Below are 21,019 nucleotides of genomic sequence, written 5' to 3' on the forward strand. Positions count from 1 at the left end.
ATTTCCACATGTTTTGTAAAATTAAATGTATAGAATAAAAATTTTATTCCATTATTTCCATATTACCGCCATTTGTTTTTCTTTCTTTCTTTTTTGCATTTATTATATTTTAGGTAAGTACTCTAACAAAGATTTCAGGAAAAGTAAAACAAAAAATAAATAAGTTTTGCAGAAATGCATAGGAGCCTAGTGAGAGGATTGGAGTACACGGTTGTATCCCTCTCAGGCTCTTGAGGATCCATATTTTTAATTGGCCCACAGAGAGCCTGGTACCACAGTGGAGTTTATAACACCTTATACCACACCAAGTGTAACATCATAAAATGTCAAATGAAAGGAAGCCCCCCAAAAAGAAGATTACTTCCCCATTTATAGCGTTTTTCAGGGTGTTTTTGTGTATTTATGTGAGCAGAGAAGCACGAGAGAGAGGCAGGGATGACGAATGATTTCAGGCTACGAGTATGAGTGAGAAATGGACCAGAAGCTAATTAATGGCGTCCTGCACATCAGTTCTCCTGTGTCCATTAATAGAGAACATTAACCTGAGGTACAGAGTGCTTCTCAAGCCTGCTGCGCTTTCCCCGTAAGCACAATTCACAAAAAGAACCCTGAAACGCAGCAGCTGGATTGAGCTAAAAGCATGGGCGTTTTCTGATCAGTGAGACAAATAGAAGCAGTCCGGCTGAATATTTGTTCAGTGTGTTGGTGGATTTAGCAATTTAGCGTCCAAACTCCTCATGCATTTAGTCGAGTGTTTTGCTCAGAAGGCTGAAATGATTCTGTTATATCTGGAAAACAAATGTTGACCATCATTAGGTAAAAGCTCCTGTTCTATTTTTAAACTCTCCTTTTTATTTTACGTAATGCGGTAAAAATTTGGGCTCATCTCGTGTGTTCTTTCAGACTCACTTGATGGCTGCGCTCAGAAGGAAGTTGAGCTGCGGCATCACAAGAGTGTCCGGTGACGATAGGTACCGATCAAACTGGACCTGTACGGAAATGAAAGAAACCTTATAGGTATAGAGTGCCTTACAAATGTATTTACACCCAACAAAATCACAAACGGCAATATGTTTTTTATTTTTGTGTTTTTAACAAAGTTCTGAAGCATTCATACAACACATGGAAGACAATCTGTGGACGATTACGCACCAGACTGATGGAGCCTATTTACTAATTTGGTGATTTCTGAAGGCAGTTGCTCTGCATTTTTAGTTAGTGGTATCAGAGTGAGGGGGATTAAACAAAAATTCAAGGCTCACTATTCAAGAGTTTGAAAACCATGAATGATTTTTCTTCTACTTCATAATGTTTTACAACTTTATAGTTCACCTCTATCCTGACCATTGTCTTTCAAAGCAATTCCACTGAACTATCATTTTCCTTCTGGGGTCCATCTGGGATTTCTCTCATTGAGTTTGATTTCTCAGGCTACATTTCAACGATGAAGTCAATTTTCTGTGATGTTTTGGAATTGTAGCTTACCTATATAGGATTGTAGTTTAGTGATGGCATCATCGAAAGTGAACTGAGCTATTGAGTCCATGCTTCCAAATATTTTTACTTTACCAGCCATCTTGTTCGGCTCTGCACTTCTCTCTTTGCTTCGGTTATTTACAGCGCACACAATTCCCATAAGCTTCATATATTTAAACTGCCACATTTCATATGTCATGGCAAAATGTTAGTAATCCAGCAGAATTTAAAACTTCAATAAAGTCTACGTCTCCGACAAGCAATCGTCATTTCTCAACAGTCGAGTGTCCAGACCCTATGTATGAAGGGGCAGGTTTTTACCAGGCTACATCATCACATAACATCTGAATTAAACATGTTCAAGCCAGAGACTGTAACGAGACAAAATGAGGAAAACTTTTCGAAGAGTTCAGTTTTGCAATGTATGAAGATAAATTTGCTTTACTTGTACATATAGGCCAACCCACCATCGCTGTTTTCACCGAAGAGATGTCCATACTGGGGAGGAGAGAGAGAGAACCCTGGGAAAATAGAAGCAAATATTAGATTTCACTTTATCAGTAATAATACTCAATCTCTAGAACTTCAATAACTAACTACATTTATTTATGTTCGCAAAGATGTATTTTTTATAATAATAACTGAAACTACATGTAAATAAAAGCAAGCCTAAACATTATTTATGTGAACTTGTGAGTTTGGATGTGAGAACAAGGGAAGCCCTCACCTGAATACAAATGCAAAGCAGGCAAAGCAAATACATACTGCCTGTGTGTACACAGCAACGGGTACTTTTAAGGCAATTAGCCTTCACTGTAAGTCTAAAATGGCTACATTAAGCAAGCTTAAATGCCTAAATTGCCCGCATTAAATCTAGCAAATAAAAGAAAGTGCAAGGTTCAAAATGACGGGAGAATTACGGACATTTAGACAATCATAAAGCCTCCGCTGCAGGCTGCAGGATTTTTTAATGGAGCACACCACAGCTTTATTTCCGATTTTTTATTTTATGTATGACAGAAAAGAAAATGTTACATGAAGGGTAACAATGAGGAATAAACACAATGCTTTAATAATATTAACAACTGTTAGGATGGATTCTTGCTTGTGACTAATACCTGGGATTTAGTCCAGTAGTCTAAGGAGTAAAGTACACAACATTTTTAAGGAAGAAGCTAGAATGGCCACCCAGGTAGGGCTGAGGTCTGCAGGAAAACGATGGTTTGTAACCGAGCTATGTGTCGAGCAGTAGCTGCAGTGGGGCGTGGTGTGTCCTTACATGACCCAAGGTCAGGACTCGCAAGCTAAACCACAACTATGAGTTTCACTCAGCCCAATGGCAAGCAGTGCTAAAACGAGAAAGAGGAAGGCTCCAGGACAGCGCTCTTATCTGCACAAGACACTTCTGGAGAGGCCAATATATTTTAATAGAACATGACACAATCTGTCTTTCCTCTCTCCTTTTCTCATCTGTAAATCTGATAAAAACCCCATTATGCTCCAACAAAGACGCAGGTCAGGTGGTAACCATAGCAATAGTAAAGCCTATAAACACTTCTGAAGCCCAAAGAGACAGCACAAACCATACGTCAGGGGACATATACTGTTTAAAAATAAAAACACAAAAACAAGAGAACCATTATGGATGTAAAATGTGAGTGTTTCAGACCTGTTCGGCAGTGTGCTGCTGCACGCAGCTGTAAATATAACTTAGCCCGGCTCTGGTCAACACGTAGGACGCCTGCTCGTTGATCAGCGTATCAAGGTGAGCCTCAATCTGAAAAATGCGAGGCAGAAAGAGAGAGAGGCTTGAAAACTGATTCCATGCATTGTGAATCAATGGTACTTGTAGTTAATGGAGAACTACTGTGTTATTGATACTGAAACTTGTATGGAGGCTCTTGTGGTGCTCAATTACAAAAGACGTGCTAAAAATAAAAGGATGGATGGCGCGTTTAAGCACGAGCAACAATACATGACGCACTCGCTTTCATGAGACGGCAAATTAAATCTTTTTAGTAAAAGTTTTCGGCTGTGGATTTTAATCAGAGGGATAGGAATAGTTAACCTTTTTTTTTTTTAACAATAAGCCTACAGTCAACGTGACTTTAAGCTGAGCCGTAATGCTGGATAACTGTGTTTCATGGTTATCTACCGTTGCTTCAGACAGGCATGATTTACTGCAGCAATTATTGTTATCTTGACATATTTGACAAACAAAATGGACCAACACAGTGTCATATAAAGTGTTTTGCAAAAGTATTCATACCCACTGAATCCGTCCACATTTTGCCATGATCCAACAAAGACCACAATCTTTTATACATTTCTATGAAGTTTATCAAGCAGGAAAACACAAACTGGTACATAATTATAAAACAGAACATTTTTAATTCACATAATTTAATTCTGACACTACCATGTATCACAGTAGGGATGCTTCTATCATGCAGTATTTTTTGCGTGTGTACAACAAAAGCCTCAAAATTTTGGTAATATTTTAATTACCTGATCCTACTTTAAACTTCTCCACAACTTCATGAGCTGACCTGTCTGCTGTGTTGATGATGCTATTTGTTCCCAAAGCCAAGGTCATCACAGGACAGATGACCTGTGAGTAATTTAATACTGAGATTAAATTACTCACAGTTAGAACTCAATTTAATCTTCCTTCTGCTTCTCAATTATATGCTACTTTGGGTGGTTCAGTCACATAAAATCTTCAAATAAATTGAGGCTTGTAGTTATTGCATGAAAAAATGTAGATAGCTACAAAGGGTAAGAAGACTATCCTAACATTACCTTCATAGCTAATTTTTACATTAAAACTAGTTAACTCACTGAATGGACTGAGTTAATGTTAGCCATCATGCTAACATTAACTGCTAGCATGGTGGCTAACTGTTAGCCACCATATAAGACATGGTGTAAGACAACATAATAATGATAGCATTTAAGCTACCGTAAGCTTTATAGCTACTTTTTAGATAAAAACTAGTTAACTCACTGAAAAGACTGAGTTAATGTTAGTTATCATGCAACTAGGTCAACATGACAATGATAGCATTTAAGCTAACATTAGCTTTATACCTAATTTTGAATATATACATAAATACAATATTGGTAAATACAGCGCTGATGATGTCAGTTATTATAGAGATCGATTTCTCTTGATATGATGATACATTTGGGATATATAGTGCAGCCCTACTCACTAACAGATGATTGCTTACAATCAGGGCATACCTGGAACTCGAGCATCTCAAGCCTCTTGTCAGTGAACTCAAACAGAGCCAGTGTGGTCTTCATGACATACAGGGAGTTGACCATGTAAGTGGCCATGTCAGCTGTTCCAAGGTTACTGGCTGAGACAGTACATAACTGTAGGAGGGGATCCAGAATGCAAGAAAGCACCTAAAACAGATAAAGGAAGACAAGACACCAAGAACAATGTATAATAGATTGGATTTTAATGAAAAGAGAGCTTCAAATATTATACAGTCAGTGCTTAGGACAAAGTCAAATCTATTTCATGCCAAAAAAAAAAAATTAGGGTAATTGCAGCATAAAAGCTATCCTGCATTCCTGGTCCCATATTGATAAACAAAAACAAGTGGCGTTTTAAAAGATTTGAATTCAAAGATTAAATTAGAGAGTTGCAGTTGCATTTTTACCTGAGCAAAGTCAGCCTGCCGAGCATCCAGAGGAACTACAGACGAGTCATGGGATGTTAGCACCTCCCTGAGGAGGGCGAGGGTCTGATTGAGGGATGCTGTAGGTCCAAGGTCCGGAGGCGGCAGCTCCACCTGCTCATACACACAGAGTGTACAATATAACACCAATAAAGAAGAAATATGATAGAAGGCAATCAAATTAGTTTCTAAAAATACAAAAACACATAAAACCTTATTTACATTTAAAATCTTCTATTCTATGGGTTTGAATCTACAAAGCTTTTGTGATGAAGAGAGTTGTGATTTCATTGGGCTCAGTACACAGGTTGCAGAACTGAGCAAGGGCACCTTTGTCCACCTAATAGAGCAAATTATGAAAAGGTTGTGTTCCTGGGATTAGCTGGAATTGACACCAAAACCTAAGGGCATCCAATTTGATTAACACTGAGCCACAGGGATAATTCTTGTAACTGCTATTGATCAGAGCAGAGCAACCGTGGAAAATGAAGGAGCCCATGCTCGTGCTACGGTATATTTGGAAGCCAATTTAACTAAACGGTACGAAGGAGAGCGTTTCTTGGCAGCTAGCGCCATTTTGCTGTTGTGGCCAGGAGGCTGAAACTGTTTACCAGCTTAAGTGGTGCAGAAATAGCCTTGTTGACTTTGAGAGTTTACACCTAGAGAAATACACATGTTCACAAGGAGCAACGCTAAACTCCGCTGCACTGTGATTTCAGCATTTTCACAAAAGAACATTGCAAATCATCGCTATTTATGAAAATAAAGCCTCTGTCCTCTTCGTAGGATAATATGTTCCTATCAATCTTCTTCTAATGCCAGCCTGAACAAATAGAAAATGAAATTGCCATGTTCTTCCAGCACCTTGTCCATTAGTCTGCTTGCATGAAGGCTCAGACTGTTGAAGAACATCTTTTTGCTCAGGAGGTGCATTTCCTCAATAGTGATGAGCATGGTGGCCACACTGGTCCCAATGATGGAGCTGAACAAAGATCCAATCAGGAAAGTTAGAAGATTCTGATTGTTTTAATGACAACATAACATTTCTGTTCAGGCAGTGCCCAGTCCTTCACTTTGTGCACATTTTGCCAGTCTACAACAATAAATGTAAACATATCTTATTAGAAAAATATGAACTACAGTAGTGCAATATTGTAAATTGGAAACAAAATAATGGTTTTTACACACAAAAAACATTCCCAATTTTCCCCATTGTTCACTGAGACTGAAGGATCTCTTAATTTTAAGTCAGATTTTTAAATTGGACTTTGACTGGGCCATTTAAACACATGCAAATGCTTTGATCTAAATCATGCTAATTCTGTGTATTTCATGTTAGTGTTCAAGTGTTTTATAGTCTCTAAAATGTTTTTCTCTGTATTTAGCACCATTGACTTCCCTTCAACTTTTACTAACTTCCTTGTCCCTTCTGTCAACGCGCATTCCCACAGGATGAAGCTGCCAGCACCATGCTTAAAGATATGGACGGTTTATTTGGCAAAGTAAAATGTTGGTCTTCTCTGACCAGATCTTCTTCTTTCACATGTTTATAACAAATGTTTGCAGTTGTCTGCCTGTGGCAACTGCAAATATGCCTTTGCATGGTTTTGTGCCTTTTTTCAGCAATGACTTTTTTCAACCATAAAGCTTAGAACTGTGCATTAGATAGCTCATAGTGAGATGTTCAAAGCTTTAGATATCGTTTAAAAATATAACAATTCCTGACCACAGCTTTATTCCTGACCTGTTTGTTGGTATTCATTTGACTTTAAGAGGTTTTTTCACTCAAGGTACTACAATTTCCACATTTTTCAAAGACTTTAAAAATCTTGTATCATTTTCCTTCCACTTCACAATTACACACTACTTTCTGTTGGCCAATCATAATACATTGCAACAACAGACAGAACTAAAACTGGAAAGGTTCAAGTTGTCACACACAATAAAAAATCTACAAAAAACAGAGACAGTTACAAAATGGATCATATTTTTTTCTTTAAAAAATAAAATAAATAAAAAAAAAAACAGAAATCTGACTGTTCATTTGCTTCCTGGAGCTAAAGTTCAAACACCTGATTGTGTGGTGGTAGAACTTCAGCAGGTTAGAGAGCTTGTAGAGGAGGACAGCACCCGGCTCTGCCACAATGACTTGTTCTATTCGTACCTGAGGAGAAGATCGATAACAGAACAGCTGGACTGATGAGCAAAACCTGGCAGAAAACACAGCGTGCGAGCGGCTCAGACTAAAATGGCGTTTAAAACATAACTGGTTGCTCACTTTCAGTGGTCTGCAGACCCCCTCTGTGATGTGCCCCACCACTTCTTGCATGTTCTCCTCCACACCTAATACAAAGGGAAGGAATTCAAAACTCAATGAAGGCTTCACCAACTTTCATGCATGTGTTTATAACAGTGGTAAGAGAAGCATTCAATAGTAAAATTATTTATTTCGTGGAGGTTATTCTTCAGTAACTGAGATAAACTATTTCAATATAATTTAGTAAATCATCTACAAAATGCTGGTTACATGCATGTGCTTTACATTCATCACATGACTCTGAAATCAAATCATAAAATATTAGACCCCTCAAAGTTGAAATACCTTGTAGAGTGACTTGTTTTAGTAGAGCTTCTAGATGCTCCTTCTCTGAGGCAGTTGCTTGGTGCAGCCAGGCCAGCATGTCCCCAACATATCTAAAAAAATAAAAAAAAATTAAAAAAAGAAATCAGTACTAATACACAGCCAGTAGTGCAATGCCTCTAGGAAAGGACAGCCAAGTTTTCATTTTTGTTGTCACATACAAAAAGGTGTTGGCTCTTTTAGTAACGGTTGCTCTTGAGCTCACTTATACGATGAATCCTCATTAAAAAAAAAACCCTACAAAAAATATTTAGCCTTCCTATGACTAAGACTCAAGTCGCACTTTTTCACAGTGTGCACAAAAATGCTTCAATAGACTAAAAACAGGCATACAATAAATAATAACACAACTCAATGTTTAAATCACTAGAGATTGTGCTATACTTTTTTGGGGGGAATTTGACTGAAAATCCTGTCACAATCTTTTTTTTACCTCTTAATTATTAAAACAATAACAGAGCAATGCATCCTTTAATCTAAGTTGAATAATTACTTTTTTTTAATGAAAGTTTAGTTACAGAGACTTCACAATCTGTTTTGATTATTGTTGTTTTGGTTGTTTTATTTATTTGAATATTTAAAATGTTTTCCAGTTCCAGTGTTAAACTTTTAGAAATTAAAGATATGTTTTTATCTTTGAGATAATATATTAATACGCTATTATTATTGTTATGTTAGTTGAAATGGGTCTGAAAATGATATTATTGTTTATTACAACAGTTTCAGAGAAAAAATTTTATCCAGCAAAATTTGTTATCATGACAGGTCTTATGAAATGATGATGCTCTTTTTAAATATTTCTGTTCAAGGCAGCAACACTGCTGCTGGAAATATAAACCATATGGAAATCATTTACCTAAACAGTGAAGTTCTATATACAGTGAAAACTAGCTCAACAAACAGAACAGAGGAGACGAAGGGCTCATGTTAAGGGTTCAGGGAAACATAATAGAAAGAGTGACACCTATAAACTCTAACATGTGCCTATAAACACAAGCAATGCAGTGATGAAAAAAAAATATTGTTAAAAATCTGTCAATCCTGTTTGTTTTTGAATACAGCAGCATGTGTTGCAAGCATTTTTACAATAAGAACAGCTCATTCACAACTCAAGGCAGAAGCAATATTTGTGTTTCTCACTTTTCTGTTTCAGACCCACAAATATATAGATTTATTGTTGTTTTACATCAAACAAGTCAAAACACAGTTTTAAGATTCACACATTCTCTACTGCTGTTTTAAACTTGGCAGGACAGCGTGAATTTGTGGGCGTCAGTACATAGGAAGTGAGAAAGAACTTGATGTTCTGAGAAATGCTGATGTCCCCGATGAAGTGGAAGTGATTTTTGTTTTCCACATGGAGCTGGGATTCTGAGAAAATCTCCTGTTTGGCTCCTGGGTAAAAGAGGGAGAAGATATGGTGCAAAGGGAAACAGGCACAATCCAGCATTTTGCAAGATGACCTATAACCAGATTGGCACTTAATCTGATTTATTTATACATCAATTATCCCAATAACTTTTCCTGTAACTGTAAAATAAGGGGTTTGGGGGCATTTAGGGCAAATATGCTCAGAAAGAGCATATTTGTCAAAAATAGAAACATAGTAAATATGTATTATTTCATCAAGGCACTTTCAAATATTTTTTTAATGTCAGTTTTAGAGATACGCAGACTGGTGACCTGTCCAGGGTGTACCCCGCCTCTCACCCAAAATGTTAGCTGGAGATAGACACCAGCTACCCTCCTGACCCCACTAGAGACAAGGGTGTACAGAAAATGGATAGATGGATGGACAAGTAGAGGCTTAAAAGGGCTGCACAATTAATCAATCTAAGTTACTTGTATGACGCATTTCTGAAACAAGGCAGTTTTAAGTGCTTTACATCAAAAAATACAAAAATATAAAGTCATACACTCACAATTAAGAAACGGTTACTTTCAGTTGTAACAAAAAATGCTGTGTAAACCAAACATAACTTGAAAGAAATTTTACTTCTCAATTTGACGTCTTGAAATGGGCCACTGTCTCTCTCTACACTTTACCACAACACTTGTCCATTATTCTGTTTACAACCGTCCTTAGGAACGTTTGACTGAGAGGCAGTTCATATTATTAGCTCAGTAAACTTGCATTTCCACCAGGTGTTTGCTATTCGCTTCTGCTGCTAGTCTGGAGGAGCTGAGTGAGGCAGAAGCTCGGCTGGACACTGCAGCTCCAAGGAGGAGATTGTGGAAGTAGGCGGGGCTCTGTGGGAGAAAGCGTTTAGGGACCCCAGAATGAATTCAAGGATTCCGCAAACGTGCATGAAAGAGTCAAAGCAACACTCCAGGTATGTTTTTATGAGGGAATAACATTATAACATAATATAAAGCTAAAACAAAAAGTTGTTTTTCAATGATACTGTTCCTTTAAGCTAGCTGTTGTACTATATGACTCATATCCCATCCATCATATAATAACATCAAGCAACCGCCTAATGTTTTCCTAATTTGTTCTGCAGCCTCAAAGCTAGCCTAAATATACACCCAGCCATGAATCATCAGTTTCAGTGAGTTAAAGCCCTGAAACACTTGGTACGATCCCAGGAGGACCCAAGATGAGACGCTCCAGCTCGGTCTGAGATTATTTAAGGACACAGAACACATTGATTACACATAAATGAGTGATGAGCTGTCGCACATTCAAAATGCAATGTACCTAAAAAATGTGTTCTAGTTTAAATAAGTACATTTTTGCTATTTGAAAAGTGCTAACTATCATCCTTAACAGGATTAAGTTCAATATACTTTCACTTTTAGTGTGCAAAGATATCTCTGCGATTTAAGGTGAGGGTGGGAATCACAAAAATATCTACATTATTAAATTAAGGCTGAATGTATATGATTGAATTCGAAAGTTTACAATAACACTGAAAAAAACAATACAATTATTTGTGCACAACCCACAGCCACATTTTTGTTCTGCAAATCTGAACTGTTCGCTTTTTATTTCACACAATAAAGGAAGCAACTGGGGTTTTCTATTTGTAAGGTGGTGATGGTCACTTTAAACATCCAAGTGCAGGATGACAAACAGAAAAGAAAGGGAGGAAAACAAATGGTAGAAAGCAACATTCACTGAAGAGATTCTGAACTTGTTTACTGTTTACCTGTTTTTTCCACAGATTTTATTTAATCACTAGATTTTTATGTGGTTTAAGCATAAAAAAGCTTAGTCTAGAGATGACTGCTTAAACACCAATTAGCAAAATTAAAATCTAGTAAACCTAAAAGCCTCTCTTTGCCCAAAAAGCCATCATGATTTCTGTATTTTTGTCCCAAAGTGTTTTTTAGGAGGGATGTCTCAATAAGACAGTAGATGTACCTCAAAGGGTCATGTGAATGCATCTCTATGGGTCGTGGCGTGCCCCCTGGACCACCGCGGGTCAGGGCGTCAATGAAGCCTCGCACCACAGCACATCTGCGCGCGGTCCCAAACTCATCCAGGGTGTACCTGAACAAACAAGAGGAGGCAATATTCAACAGCCGGACCTCATGAGAAAAGACAGCAGCCATCGTGTTGTTGTGAAGACTGTAAGCTGTGGTCAGCTCCTAAGATCAACAGTTGGGGCCTGCTTTTCCATAAAGAATGAGTTTGGAGCAGTGTTGATGGCTCGGCGGTAAGGACCTTTGCGACAGACTAAACAGAAGATAGCTAGCTAAATTAAGGCACCGAGAGCTACGGGATCCAGCCTCAACATCCCCAGCCTTAAGGCGACCTTGGACACTCTGTGGCCGCAGAGACAGGTGCACATCCGAAAACACAGACACAATGAGGGCTTGGCCATGAAAACATCAGAAAACATGTTGAAGTTTCAAACTTTTCATTGCTGTTTACCACCTCCTTCACGACAAAAATAAACACTTGTTAAATAGGTTTATATCTGTAGTTCCCTGCAGATATAAACCTGCACATTTTGTCTAGTTCAGATTTTATTGCATTATATTTGACTTTTATGTGATATATCAACACAAAGTAGCACATAATTCTGACGTGAAAGGAAGAAAAATAATATATATATATATATATATATATATGTATGTAATAAGTCAGATGACTTTAGAGAGTATATTTTCTCTTTATACTAAGACTTTGTGTTTGGACTTTGACTGGACCATTCAAAACACATGAAAATGCTCACATAAGATCAACCACTGCAATAATCTCAAGACTTTTGCTCCGCAAATACGCACTACTCTGCACTGGTCTATCAAATAAAATCACAATAAAATTGCATTGCAGTTTGTGGCTGCAATGTGACAAAGTTCAACGGTCATGAATCCTTTTGCATGAAAGTTTTAAACATTTTGTATTTTTAGACGTCTTTCTTTGAATTTTAGAGGATGTGCTCTCTCCTGATGGTGACATTTTGTGTTGCTTCAGGCCGTTTACTTTGGTGTTTTATAACTGAGCCTTGTTGTTCTATCCAGGAACAAAGCAGCAACAATACCCTGAGGTTTCACAATTTACTTAGGACTGGCCAAAGAATAGACGTATGGTGAAATAAACATAGATCCAAGAAATCGCAGATTCCAAGTGTAACATACAGGGTCAGTAAACAGATTAGAGTGTCTATTTTTACAAAGATGTCTCTGTTTGTGAGTGTGTCTTTACTTACTTGTAAAGAACAGGTCGATCCTGCAAAGCCTCCATGGCTTGAGTCAACACTGGGCTAATATCACACGTTTCCTGAGTCAGTCCCCGACATTCATCTGGAAAAACAATTAAGTAGAATCACAGAATGCATCTTTTTTTTTTTTTTTATTGTAGGCAGCTTGAGCTACATAAGACTTAGAGTTGCTGAACACAACTATCTTCCTGAGCACATGCAAAGCAAAGCTTTCAAATCATCTTGCTGACAGGTTTTCTCATGGGCTTTTGCTAAGAAGTCAGTTTTATTATCCAATATAAAAGAAACTGAACAATTATCCAGATGTAAAAAGTGGTATGGACTCCAGTATTATGCTGGAAATAAAACTGTTATCAAAATGTCTCTGTACTTTGCAAATACATATAACAATTACCCTTTCCAAAGCAAATAAAATACGACGCTATGCACATAAAACATTATCTACAGTCCTGAGCAGTCAGGAGTGTAAAATTTAGCCCTAGAAAACACTGACATATTGATTCGAATATTCAGAACGGCTAATGTTAAATCCTTTCTACTGGTGAAGTACAACTAGTCCCAGGGGCACGGGTGCTTTGCTTAAATTATTCTCTGTATTTTGCTTCTGCACAACAATAAATAACAGTTTTTGATGATTTAAACAGTCTAGTTCCAGTGGGAATGCAAGATACAAGGAAGACAAGAAATTATGTTATAATCGTTGCACTCTATGTCCTGCCCTGGTGAAATATTTTATTGACAACATTGATTATTAACATTTTCCACACTCCTTTCTGTTTTTTTTTTTTCTTTTTTTCCCCTATCATCACAGGAAGCCTCATTTCTCTCTCAGCTACAGCATCCTGGTCACTAAGCTCTATATTTGCTCTGGGCATAAAAGGGAATGGATTTCTATTCAACTGGTCAAATTGTCAAGTAGAAGCTGAATGTACAACACTCGAATTATTATAGAACATAGAATAATAACAGCAACAAAAAAGTGCACAAGGACTTCTTTGAGATTGTGATATTGCTAATATGAAAATTGTAATTATTAACTATGATACAATATATTTTGTGCAGATTTACTTTCCAGTTTAATTTCTAAAAAATGACAAGTTGTGGAAATTTTAATTGCTGCGTTTTTGTCCACCAAAACAATTCAGAAGACAAGTCATTTGGAAGTCGTGGCAGCATCATGCTGCGGGAGTGATTTCCTTCAGCACCGACAGAGCTGATGCTATAATGATATTCAAAAGAGATGAAAATGCTCTACTTCGTGTTAATCAATCATGTAAAATCCATATAAAGAAAACATAAGTTTGAATCTGGAACATAAACTGCAAAAAAGATAAAGGAGTATAAAAGTTTAGCAAGGCACAATGTGCAAAAAACTATATTAGGTTTGAATTTTTGTATGTTTAATACAGACTTTAGAAATATAAAAAAATTATAATAAATCAATGGCTAAGGAATGAAATTGACTTTTGATTAAGTTATGAACATACTGTTGGTCCACCATGCAGCTGGTGGTAATCGTGTGCAGTACTCACTCTGAGCCCAGCGGTAAAGCTGCTCGTACGCCGTCTCCTGTAACACTGCCATCTGCTCCATGATCTCTAACCTAGAACGGGCACACATGCCAAGAACAGACATTAGATACATATTACTTGTAGCAGAGTGTTAAACTGACAGTGTTATGAATACTAATCTTTGGCAACTCAGGATCAAGGCCAGGACACTCAGAGTGCTGACAGAGCTGCACGCCTCACTGAATCACCTTCTTGGCACAGCTCTTCATTCAAAATTCTTGCTTAAAGTTTTCCTAACTACATGCTTTATACAAGCGAATCCCAAACTTTTCAGCTTCTGACATATTTACAAAACAATGGGAGCCCAATTATTGTTGGACAAACAACAAATTCTATTTTCAAGCATCACATTTTAAAGACAGTTAACCTCAACCCTTAAAGTTAGGCCTGTCTATACTTTGATTATGAAGCATTGTGAGCCACTGTGCAGTGAGATGTGAACCGTACCCTGCGGTTTGCTGGTTGGTTCGCAGGAGGATTTTCACATCCTCGTGGATGTGCTTAACCCGGCTGAGAACCTTGAAGAAATCCTGAGAAATTAAGCAACAAACACATTACTGATCACATTCATTAGCAAGACAATCAAAAACTTAAAGCACATACAATTAGTAATCAGGGCTTTGAAGTAATGATGTAATGACATATTTAAGCCTATCGCAGTAAGCAACTAATTAATGATGAATTGAAATGAGCTCGATATTTTCCATTCTGATTACAAACATTATGAAGGGCAATTTTGTTTACAGATAGAATAATCCATTTTATTTATGGTTTTGGTTGCACGTGTTTTATATTTTTCTTTTATTAACTGTTTGTTTGTTGTACTTTACATATATAATATCTTCCAGTCCCATTTATTTACTTAATTTGCAGTTTTATGTATCCCGTAGTTACATTTTATTGTATTAGACATTAGTTCTTAGAGAATGGTTGTTTTTATTTGGACGGGTGGAGGTGGAAGTTTCGTGTCTTTTCACTAATCAATCTATACTCACACCGTCGGCTGCTCAATTGTAAACGAATCAAATTGTGAACCTACAAAAGATTCAAGATCAGTTTGTCGTTACGACTACACGGTATCAAACTGTTATCCCAGCAGATAATTTTTTCCCAAATAGAAAGTTGCTGGTTTTACAGCAGATTATCCCAGCATACAATAAGAATATACACCACACTCTTTTCATTTGTGAAGCATTTGGAACATTTGAACATTTTCTACTTTGCGTTGACCTGCCACATAAAATAAGATGCTACATTTTGGGATTGTGATGTGATAAAGTATGGAAAAGTTCATGGGGTGTGAAAACTTTTGCAAGGTACCGGACATCATTTTTGGTCACATGGTCTGATTTACTGGGCTTTGTGGTAAAGATTACCTCTGTAACAGGTGCGTCTCGAGCCCCTCTCACTGTGGCCATTTCCTCGTTGGACAGCTGGAACTTGGAGAGGAAAGCTTGAGCCACCTGAGCTCTCACCTCAAGTCGCTGGCTGAGGAGACAAAAAGGAAAAAACAAAATCATTTACTTCATTTGTTATTATTTTATTTAAATGTTTGAACATATGACGTATTCTTTTCATTTAGACTTTAGTAAATGTATTTAAGGTTTTGGTTTACGTTTCTTCTTACATGGCAAATTCTTATGAAGAATTTCCCACTTACGTGTAAGAGCTTACACTTTAATCTATCATTGAGTTTCATCTGTGTATTTTCTCATCCTTCAATTCTTTGAATCAAAAAAAACAAAAAACTGAAGAAGCTGGAGGAACACCCCAGGCTTTTATTGCGCATCAAAAAAGAAATGGTGTCAACAACATGTAATGCTGAAGGATCTCCAGCAGATGGCAGTCAGACTCTACACACCCTAAATGTGCTCCCCTGCTGCCTACATTCTTTCAGCAGGGTGGGACACCGAGTGAAAAATATCATCCACAGGAGTGGAAAGATCAGCAGGACAAAAGCCAAGAGCTAAAGAAAAGAGTTGGACCCCAGCCAGCAAATAACAGCGATCACTATCATGTCAGGAAGTGCCTCATCACAATAGAGACCATGGCAACGGTCCCAGTCAAATGGGGAACTCGTCACAGGGCGGCAGAACAACAGCAGGTCCTCCCTCTGTTGCCATCTTCCCATCCAAACCATCCCGTTTATTTTCCATCCATTCACGGAGAGAGCCAACCATGAGCAGTAAATCACCAGAGTATTTTGGTGGAGCTGAATAACCTGGTGATTATCTAACCTTTGATTCTCGCATACCTACAACCCAAGCTCAGGCTGCTGAGAGCTGAGGGCTGTAAAACGGTTCCAGTTCCAGAACTCTGTGATTCAGCTTTCCCTCTGTGGATCGCACCAACAATGACACAGAGGGACCCCAAGGCTCCTCTGCCCTTTGTGATTTTACGTGTTGCTATTTTGGCTGCACACAAAGACAACATATGCACTGTTAAACTTGGCTGGCATGCTCTCACAGTTGTCTTTAAAAAAAGAATCAACACAATCAAAAGTGTAAGAGGAATATTAATGTTTCCCCATCCCCCCACCAAAATTCATAGAGATAAAATACTCCTGCGGATAATTAAAATGGCCTTTGGTTGTATGTGCTTTTAGTGTGTGATTTTTTAAAGTTCTTCATTCTGTTTAAATGTCTGCAATTACAAGAAGCTGGTATTTAAATAATGTAAAATGTTCTGAATTAAAAGGAATGAAGCAGGAAAGAAAACCCACTAATCTACAAGATCTTAGGAACAAAGAACAAAACGGATTAAAAAGCATTGATCACAACAGACAATTGGAAGCACAAAAAAAAACCTAGTTATGCTAATGAGATCATTAATTATATTAACGATTGCATATATTAGAAGTATGTGAACATGCTTGGCTCACATTGAGCACAAGGAGTAATGAACTAAGACCTCTAACTGTTGCGACTGTTGGTTTGAACAGATCTACAAGGAACAGTATGCAGTTAATCTAAATGAAAATAAATAACACTGTCAGATGCAGTTTATTACAATGGGACCTGTTTACATGTTAGTGGAAAATCTAAGTAAACAACTTATTCTAAGACTCAATTAAGTTCCCATATCAAATGCAGCATGGTCCAATTTGTTTGAACTTCAAAAGGTACATGTTTTGAACCTTTCCACATTACTTATTTTTTGGGATGTTTATGAATACATTTAAAGCATCACATTTATGACAAGGTATCTATACCTAGCCTAATTTAAGACTTTTATAGACATTTTTAATACCACCTTGAATAAAATATAGGACAAAAAAACTACAAATATAATAGATGTTGCAGCATCCCGGACCCGGACCCTTAAAAGTTGTTTTCAACATAGCCTCCTGTGGGTTGGCAAGAGAAGTGAGCTAGTAGCGAAAGTGGATGTCATCCAGCCAACTTGCATGCAAGATGTTTGCATGCAACTAAAACTTTTTTTCTTACAGAAAAGTCCCCATAGAAAAGCAAATAAAATATTAAATAGTTCTGCCACAACAAAATTTAAGACCTGTAATTAACATATTTAAAAGCTAACTTACATTTTTGTTTTATGAAGTTAAGGCCTTATTTTAGATATAAAAATTGAAGACTTTTTAAGGATGTGTGGAAATATCATAAATCAGAATAACGAGAACCTGGACACAGAGTCAAAGACAAACTTCCCTTTCAGAACAAGCAAGAACAGAAATGAGTAAGTGGAGGGGTAATTTTGTAAACCTCTGTCCAGACATGATCCGTTCTCCTCCAGGCTGACATCACTGAATACCACAGAAATGCAGCATACTTGGATCAACAAATAACACAATCCAACCTTCCAACCTACGCAACATAGTTGACCTCTTTTGAAGCACTAGTACTACAAGCTTATTACAATAATCTCAAGCAACGGCAATATTAAGGAAGAGTGCTGTGATTGGATGAATCGTCTCTTATTGTATGTGAGCGTGCTCAGATTTAGCCCGACTGATTTAGTCTGTTCAAGCACAGAAATTGTTCATGAACTATAACACCCTATAACATTTGCAGTGCCCATTTAATTATCTCACAACACTAGGCTGATAGTGCAGCTTGATCAGAGAGCCACAGTTATGAATCACCAAAGAAAACTGAAGGAAAAGTGAACAACCACCCTTTGTATTAAGGGAGAGAGTTGAACGAGCTCATAAGATGTGAATCATGTCAAATATTCATGAGAATCTATGGGGGGCATTTCAAAGAATTGCATAAAAATCTGGCATTCACAGAGCTGTTAGTTGGTTAGTTACGCACCGTGATCAAAGAGCGCGTGCAGTTACAACAGGAAACACAAAGGAATGCTGACTGCCGTAGCCTCATTAGCGCCAAGCTGGGCTTTAATAATGCTCAAGTGTCATATTACGAAGGTTGCATGCACTCTCTGATATCAGTCATTGTTCTCTCTGGGATTTCAGCGCTCTTTATTTATTAATGAACTGTACAAAAGTCATACTGAGAACATTCGCTCTCTTCAGCACCAAGAGTTCTGATACCGCACAAAGCTCAAGGTCTGATTATTTGTCACATGTTGGTGGGAATTTTTGTGAGCTTACAATCCATTGCAAAAGGTATTCAAACCTTTTAATGTTTTCTAATTTTGTCCCGTCATAATCAAATAGCCCGATGCATTTTGATGGGGCATGAAAAGCCGACGCAAAGTAAAGTCATTTACTGTGCAGTAAATGATATGCAGTTTTCAATATTTCTTATTTACAAAAAAATAATCTGTCGACAGGACAGGTATTAGTCATTTACATGGAAATGCAAATGAATGCCAACATTTCTTCTGAGTGGCATTAAAAGGACATTTAACCAGAGCGGTACCACAGGTAAGTGATGGCCTAGTCAATGCCCAGACTTAATTCAAATTGAGAATCTACTATAAGATTTGAAATTGTTGTTTACAGATTCTCTGCATCCAATTAAAGTAAGTATGAACTACTTTGCAAAAGAATGGGCAAACATTTCAGTCTTTAGATGTGAAACAACAGTAGGGCCATACCCTAAAAGACTTGTAATTTGCAGCAAAGTACAGGTGCTGCAAAGTATTGACTTAGGGAGGGATAAAATAAATCATACTGTTCAGGTACTTATTCAAGACTATGTGCTGCATGTGGGTCCATCACATAATATCCAAATAAAATGCTTTGAGGTTTGTGCTCATACATCACCAAATGTGGAAAAGTTCAAGGGCAATCATCACTTTTGCAGGACACTAAATGCTATTATTCCTTTTTGGACATACAATGAGCTAGATCCAGAAAAGATGCATGAACAGATTAGCATTGGAGACCACACCATCACCTCTGGCTTTTGGCTGCTTGTGAGTTCACGTTGTCAACAGAAACATGAGTTTATGAGACGTCTCTGCAGGCTCTGCATGATTACATGCCATGTTAATGCAAAGATTACACAGAGTGGAGCAGGTGGGCAGCATTGTATTTCATTATAGAGTAACACACAACATCTATTTAGCGCTTTTGATGACAGCACCTTTAAACAGTGCCAACCTGAAACAAAAGAGCCTGGTGACAGAAAGCCAGGTCAGCTGCAGCTCAGCGCCTCACAGCCCCTACCTTCACTTCCACAAACTGGAACTTATCAGCAGATTCTTTCTGTTTCATTAGAGCTGACAAATGACACAATGCCGCGAGCAGATGAGGCAGATAAGAGGCAAAGAAAAGGCAAATCAGGGACATCAGCAGAGGCTCGGAAACCACTGTTCTCCCCCAACAGGACTGCCCCATGCGAGATGTGGCACTGCTGTAATAAGCATCAACAAGAAAGGAACATAGAGAGAAAATCCAGAGCCTGCAGAGGCTTGTGTGACCTGAAAAAAGATCTGACCAAGAAGACTGCAGAGAGCCAGCTCTTCGCAAACTGAAGGACGACAGCTTGCCGGCATGGTTTCGCCAGCAGCCCTTCTGAGACAAAATTACGAGAGACAAGGTCAAAGCCCAGTGTGTGCAGACTAGTCAATGTGGCTGTGGGGTCACTGTGGTTCTAAGCATGAAAATGTCACACAGGCAGACAGCAGGTCCCGAAGGGAGCGCTGTGCAGGAAAAAGGACAAAAACTACTCAGCACTCAGGAGGACACTTGTGTCAAGCGTCTGAGTACTTCCAGGAAATGCACGTCACAAAGCCGTACATGGTCTTAATTCGCTTCCTACATGTGCTCCCTGGTGACTGTCTCCACTCCTGTCTTTTCTTGCTTGCCTGTCTATTCAACTTTCAGGCTTCTCCATCTCTGTCACCTCTTTATAAGGAAGGTGCTCATGGTGAAGCGCTGGAGCGTGAACTGCAGTGGTACGTCGCTAATGTCTGCAAATGTCCCTCACCACAAATTTACATCAACCTCCGCAGCACCCCTACCTTCATGTCAAAACACAAGGTCACTGATCACATCTGTTACAAATGCTAATGAACCCCAGCCTACGGCAACTCCCAGCGGACAAGAACAGGTCGAATGTTTTCCCGTCGCTGTCACTACTGACGGCGCAAAGAGTGAGACATTAAGATATGATGCGCAAATGATGATAAAGATGTCATTTTGTTTAATTTTTTAATAAAACCCTAACCCATCAACAATGAATGCAGACTCCATACCCTGTCCGTACAACATGGTATTATGAATTAGAGCAACTAAAATGTTGACCCTGTGCTTAGCAGAGGACTATACAGCATCAGCCCCACAATAAATATATCAGAACTGATTAGCTGTAAGACAATGGTGCAAATCGGTTTCTTTTGGAAGAGGGCAATGGGACATTCTGATAAATTATGTTGTGTTTATGTCAGTAAAACATGGTGCAAATCAGCCTGGCTTTCCTTATGTTTTTAGACATCATTATTAAATTGTATTTATTTATTTCCTTTTAGAAATTGTCTTTTTTTAAAACTTCCAGATAACAGAATGAGGAATAAAGTGTTAACGATTTTTTTTTTTTT

At 38.0% G+C, this 21,019-nt stretch overlaps 1 protein-coding gene across 1 annotated transcript in view; it reads right to left on the reverse strand.

The window, feature by feature from the left end:
* The window catches only part of cog6 (component of oligomeric golgi complex 6), a 27,605-nt gene that overhangs the window by 2,629 nt on the left and 3,957 nt on the right, over positions 1–21,019 (reverse strand). The window contains exons 5-18 of the mRNA XM_008426363.2: positions 15,430–15,541; positions 14,501–14,583; positions 14,015–14,085; positions 12,471–12,564; positions 11,177–11,305; positions 7,771–7,862; positions 7,447–7,511; positions 7,241–7,332; positions 6,033–6,150; positions 5,151–5,282; positions 4,723–4,890; positions 3,146–3,253; positions 1,944–1,997; positions 910–989 (exon numbers count right to left, since the gene is read on the reverse strand). Of these exons, the coding sequence (XP_008424585.1) occupies positions 910–989; positions 1,944–1,997; positions 3,146–3,253; positions 4,723–4,890; positions 5,151–5,282; positions 6,033–6,150; positions 7,241–7,332; positions 7,447–7,511; positions 7,771–7,862; positions 11,177–11,305; positions 12,471–12,564; positions 14,015–14,085; positions 14,501–14,583; positions 15,430–15,541 (1,398 nt within the window). The remainder of the gene's footprint in view (positions 1–909; positions 990–1,943; positions 1,998–3,145; positions 3,254–4,722; positions 4,891–5,150; positions 5,283–6,032; positions 6,151–7,240; positions 7,333–7,446; positions 7,512–7,770; positions 7,863–11,176; positions 11,306–12,470; positions 12,565–14,014; positions 14,086–14,500; positions 14,584–15,429; positions 15,542–21,019) is intronic.

The sequence above is a fragment of the Poecilia reticulata genome, linkage group LG13 (genome assembly GCF_000633615.1).
Source record: "Poecilia reticulata strain Guanapo linkage group LG13, Guppy_female_1.0+MT, whole genome shotgun sequence".
NCBI classification, from domain to species: Eukaryota; Metazoa; Chordata; class Actinopteri; order Cyprinodontiformes; family Poeciliidae; genus Poecilia; species Poecilia reticulata.